This window comes from Phodopus roborovskii, unplaced genomic scaffold (genome assembly GCF_943737965.1).
Source record: "Phodopus roborovskii unplaced genomic scaffold, PHOROB, whole genome shotgun sequence".
NCBI lineage: Eukaryota > Metazoa > Chordata > Mammalia > Rodentia > Cricetidae > Phodopus > Phodopus roborovskii.
This window is the reverse complement of record NW_026126578.1, coordinates 12,767,339-12,773,338: the sequence shown is the minus strand read 5'-3', so window position 1 is coordinate 12,773,338 and position 6,000 is coordinate 12,767,339. Positions and strand designations below refer to the sequence as shown.

The 6,000-nt window shown below is 42.7% G+C and overlaps 1 protein-coding gene across 5 annotated transcripts in view; it reads right to left on the bottom strand.

Moving 5' to 3' along the window:
- Positions 1–2,951: 2,951 nt before the first annotated feature.
- The window catches only part of LOC127236111 (chromatin remodeling regulator CECR2), a 109,745-nt gene continuing 106,696 nt past the window's right edge, over positions 2,952–6,000 (bottom strand). For all 5 annotated transcript variants that reach the window (XM_051203545.1, XM_051203546.1, XM_051203548.1 and 2 more), the window contains one exon: positions 2,952–5,975. In XM_051203545.1, the coding sequence (XP_051059502.1) occupies positions 5,970–5,975 (6 nt within the window). In that variant the 3' untranslated portion in view covers positions 2,952–5,969. The remainder of the gene's footprint in view (positions 5,976–6,000) is intronic.

Genomic DNA, 6,000 nt, shown 5'->3' with positions numbered 1-6,000 from the left:
GCAGCTGTCAGTTCATAAAAGCCAGTGATGCAGCTTGGCTGGGTTTCTAATGAGCTAGCACATGGGGCTGGAAACCAGTGTTTTGTCACCTCACTCTACAGAAACAATCACCAGACAGAACAATGTGACCAGCATAATGCCAGACCTGGGTTTCCTAATGGTTTTCATCCTAAAGTTTGTTTCTAAAATTATATAGACACGCGAACACCACACTAGAAAATGACATAGCATGTCTTATATATACATTCTCAGGACTGTTTTGTTTTTCTGGAAGAGGCCTTGGACGGAAGAGATGGCTCAGCAGATGAAAACGCTCACCTTTTATGGTCACCAATCTAAGTTTGACCAGAACCCCATGTGAAGGTCAAGGAGAGACAAGGCCTGGATGCAGAATCCTAGCTGTTCTCAACCTCTTGAATGTCCTGCAGGCTTCAACATCCAGGGATTGTAGGTGGGCACACATATGGTTGAGTTTTTATGAAATGAGGATTAGTTACAGACCTACTAAGAATAAAAGCAGCCAGGAGCTTTGGTTCAAGACAAAGCTGATTAAAAGAACCTAGCTACTTCACCAGAACAGTTCCCAGAAACTACAAATAAAAACTGGGTTAGCATAAGCTATGGCCTCAGCTGGGCAGTGGTGGCACAGATAGATAGGTGGGTCTCTGTGAGTTCCAAGGCAGCCTGGTCTACAGAGCAAGTGCCTTAGGGCTGCAGCTCCCTTTTCTGGATACTTTTAACTGGAATGACTATAAGCTAGTTATCTATGGTCCCTATTAACTGACTGCCCATGTCTACCAAGGGCTCTGTAAGGACTCATCTATGTTCATCACCACCCATGTACTGTAGCTGGGGTGAGGTGTAAAGGCCTGAGGTGTTGCCACAAACTAGCTGTGATGGGCTTTCTCCCATCCATGATTTGGTAGACTGCACATATGACCATACCACTGTGAAAATTTTCTGCATCTAATTGAGGTCAAAGTAGATGCTTTCAGGTGGTGGCAGTGTGGCCTAGCTCAAAGCTCTGATGAAATAGGCATCTGCCCTAAAGATAAAAGTGACACAGGAATACACACCAGGCATACACATCAACGCCTTGCTAATTTAACAATGTACTTTATACAAAATAACCAGTTCATATGGAAATAAATCTACAGATCTCCAAAGATCAAAAAAGCTTTTAAAAAAAGTTCTTTCAAAAAATTATCCAACACACAATATCAAACTAACTAATGAGGTAATTGTCGCTCTCAGTGAAAACAGGGAACCAGCAGACCATGACAAAATATATACAATATAAAAATAAATACCATTCCCTTTCCAGTACTGGCCAGGATAGTTCATAGGGTGTTCACTTTTGTAGCAGGAGACAAATGTCTTACCCTCTGTGCAGGTTGGAGGAGCAGACTGGGACCCCCAGGAGCTACCCATAATCAAATGAAAAATGCCTCCTGCTTAGGGAAATGAAGGGGCCAAAGAGGCTACAAAATGAGGTGGAGCAAGGCAGCATTTCAATAAATTACTCAATATCCATATGGCTGTTCCCATTGAACCCCAAGGGGAGAGGATTGGATGAGAGCAGCCAACTTAAGCCTAGACAACACAAGGCTCAATGCCCCATCTCACCCAGAGAGTGTGTTTGTTTAACCCAAGACTAACAGGCAGAGAGGGATCAAGAGCAAAGCTTGTGTCAGCCTTGCTGAGTGGAGATGCAGCCTATCTTCTCAATGGAAGGTCTACCTCAGGTCCTGAGACTACAGAGTCCAGTCACTGAACAAAGAAACGTAGGCCAGTGCTTTCTCACCTCCAAGTCTCAATCACATTCATCACCATCTGTACTTTGTGTAGGGTTCTGTTTGTTTGGGTAGGTCTCACTATGTAGAGCTTTGGCTGGCCTGGAGCTAGACCAAGCAGAGATCAGTCTACCTGCTGGGATTAGAGGCCTGGGCTACCATGCTCAGCTCACATTTGTACTAAATTAGTGCTGTAAGCACGGTCCACCCAAATACCAAGTATCCTTGCCATAGCTGTTCACAAGAGCTACTACCCCCATTCCAGAAATCCTCAGAACTGAACATTCATGGATACATAGAAGGGAATTCTACAACAGGGTTAGGAATCTGACCAAAAAGTGAACTGTGAAGAATTCAAGACCAAATGAGGTTGTCTGAAACACATGAGGATTTTGACACTTGCCCTTGGGTTCAGGACTTTGGATTAAACCTTCCCATGAATTTCAATTGTGTCTGTGGTACTAGGAATTGAAGACAGGACCTCATGCATGCTGCACAAGATCTCTAACCACTGAGTTATACCCCTTCTTTTCATTTTTGAGATAGCATTTTACTAAGTTGCCCAGGCAAGCTTGAACTTGTGATCCATCTGCCCCAGGTTTTCAAGAGTTGGGATTACAGGCCCATACCAGCAGACCTGTCTTAGGTCTGTTTTATTTTGTAGTTTAGGGATTGAACAGAACCCTGCACATGCTAGGCAAATGGTACCACAGACCTATACCACCAGCCCCCCAAATTAGGTTTAAAGAGCAGTTTATCACTTACGGACTTGAATATTCATTAAAAGAAAATGTTTGACCAAGTGCTCTGACTTGAAGTCTTGTTGGTGATAAACTTGGTAAGAACTACAATGGGATATCTTTGTGTTTAAGGATGCATTTAACATGCATACCTTTTGCTGCCAGTAGAAATTAACATACACACCAGCCATACAACAAACAAATGCTTTTGGACAATAACACCAAATGGACGACAGTCAAGAGGAAGGCTAGTGTAATTGACATTCAAAGTTGAAATCTGATTGAGCTGAGGGGTGGAGACCACACACAGTTTAATATAAGGACTAGCATGAGCTTTATTTTTTGAGGGCAGCTGGCTTGGGGCCTGGGATCAGTACAGCCTTAGTCAGGTGTACTACCAGATGACCCAAAACCAATCTGGCTCAGAAGGCAGAGTGGCTGTCCCTTTATTTTTAAGATGGGATAAAGTTACATGAACAAGAACGCTGCATATTTTGATCTATTCTTCACATTCTTCTAAGCAAGGAATTTTAGCCCTGTTATTTATTTATTTATTTTGGTAAAAAGAAACAGATTTCACAGCAGGACTGGGGTTGAGGGACAAAGACATATACCCATAAACCTTCTAAAAGGCTCTACTTTCTGAATCTTGTTTCTTTTAGGTCCTAGGGGTGTTTTGTTTTTTGAGACAGGTTTCTCTGTAGCTTTGGAGGCTGTCCTGGAAATAGCTCTGTAGACCAGGATGGCTTCAAACTCACAGAGATCCATCTGCCTCTGCCTCCCCGAGTGCTGGGATTAAAGGCCTGCACCACCACACATCTGTAGAGACCCTAAGGTTTCAGAGTTATGACTAAGTCTGATAAAGGTAAGTCTAACACTAAATCAAAGAATGCTTCCAATTATGCGCAGCTATGTCCTTCTGGGGACCATGGAGTCAACATAGTGACAATGACAAGGTCATGGTGACCAGTGGATACAGGTCCTAGTCCAAGAGTGAATCTCTTAAGACACCTTTACTTACTACTTTCTAATCATTACATCTTGAATAACCACCACTTCCTACTGAAGACTGCAAATGAGGTTATTTGCATCTGCCAAAGACACCAGGAAGAGAAGTGCTGGGAGAAAGGCGGAAACAATTGCTTTTCTCTGCACTCCAGTGGATGAGGGGCTCACAGAAGTGTAGCATTTTGTTCTGGCTGCTCCAAGGGACCTAGTTCTTCAAAGACCAAAAAATGTTGGGGCCAGACCAGAGGAAGAACCTACAGGACTAGGTTCTGTAAACACTAGGCACCACCCAATTCCCACACAGGACACAACAGGTTCTTCTCAGAGTGTTAGAACTTAATACAGTAGCTCAGTTTTCTATTTAATTTTCTCAAGAAGCTAAGGGATTAAGGAACTCACCAATTCCTTGCTCCCCAGTGCCATTCACAGCATTTCATTAGAAACAGGTAACGGGGTGAGGTGGAGAGGTGGAAGCAGAATGCACTCAGCTTAGTGACCTCCCTCCAGTTTTAGCACCTTGAAAGAGGCCTGAGGGCTGTAGCATTCCTGGTGACATGTTACAGGCCTCTGCTATGGCGGCAAGTACAGAAACAGCAGACCAAGAGCCACCTAACAAATCTGACCTTTTTACATTCTAAACTGGATCATGTTAAGTTTTTAGGCTTCTAATTCCGTTGATTTAGAATTAAAACAAATTTTTTTGGAAAGAAAATTGCCTATTTGTGTGTGCATACCTGGAAGATACTACAGGGGTCAGCACCACCAGCAGGCTAGTAAGCAGTCACTGCTATGGAGAGCAGGTGTTCTAGGGTCCAATTATCTCTACAACCTAGATGTTTCCAGTTTCTTTTCCTTCCCTCTTCACAATATTTGGCAGACTATTCTGCATTTACTGTGGATGCTGGGGCTGGAGGGAAATTTCCACACCTAAACTTCTAAGAAGAATCTAGGGCAGAAAGGTATTTTATGGAGATCTCTACCACCCCAAAGTTATATTCTTTTACAGAGACTTGCAACTCCAGGGCATTTCCCTTGGTTTTATTTTGTGTGAGACATTAAAAAATTTAAACATAGGTCCTAACTTTGGTGATATCTCAGCTAAAAGAAAATGTAGAAGGCTACAGCAGGGAGAATCCAGTGTAATTCACTTCTAAATCCATAGTAATGTAATACTGTAAATTGTTTCCTATGACAGACACAACAAATAATTTCCAAGAACTAGCCCTTGACAGCTACTTTAAATCAATACAACTGAGGCTACTATGATTCTCTTAAACTGAATAAAAACTATACATACTGTAATAGTCCTAAATTCAAATTTAAATCTATAGAATATACTTTCCTTATTCAAACCTGTGCAATTTCTTTATTGAGACTAACATATATAACAAACCTGAGTAGTCACTTTCACAAAACACAATTTGTGCTAGAAAGCGTTGTGTGATGGCTTCTAGACCACAGGCCTAACAGGCCCATGAAGAAACCACTTCTAATAAGTAAAACACTCTAAAGAGCCCAAATTACTGGTTTACAACTATCTGGTAGAGCTGGTGGAAAAATCAGGAAGGGACATACTTTCCCAAATCCAGAACCTGGGCCACCAAGGTGAGAGCAGCCTGCCTTCTGGCTTAAGAAACACCCAGTAGGCTATACAACAAACTGGGAAATAAACGCTGAGGATGACTATAGTAAGTCCTCGGAGGCTTGCTGGAAAGGAGGCTACTAGGAAAACAAGTTAGTGACACACACACACTGAAACCTTCCAGGTCTCTTTCCCAAGCTCCACAAGCTTCAGTGTGACCTGACAGACACTACTCCAGTACTGTGTGCCTGCCCCACTTGGGAAGGACTCCCAGCTCCTCCATGTGCCCACCTGGCTGTCCCACTCTATATACAATACATTCACCAAAAAAAAGCAAAACAAAAACAAAACAAACAAACAAACAAAAAAAAATCCCCCAAAAAAACAAAAACAAAAGAGGCAACATGAAAATTCTGTAAACTGGACCCAGCTCCAAACACATTAATACTACAAGTAGTCCCTTTCCCAAATATATACCTGAGATTAGCTGCTCATGAAAGTTTAGGAGCACCACTCCATCCTTACATGTACCCTCCACCCAAGTTTAAAGTGATTTTCCCTGAACAGAGTCTTGAGATTTGGAGGAGCCAGCAAGAACTCCAAGAACTTGCTCTTGCTAAGTAGTCAGCTGTGCAGCTGATCCCAGCCATGGGCCCTGTCAGTCAGTCATTTACAGAGTGTGCATCTAAAGCCCAGCAGTTCAAGCTGAGGATGGTATGATTCACAGAAGAGGTGGAGCAGGATAGCAGAACACGAGCCTACAAAAATCATCCTCCAAATCCTCCAAAGGCCTGGATGTCTTCACATGCAGCTGTCCATTCCCATGGGGGTTATTTCCTCCTTGGACTAGCTCTGAAAGTAACAAAAAATAGTCAAT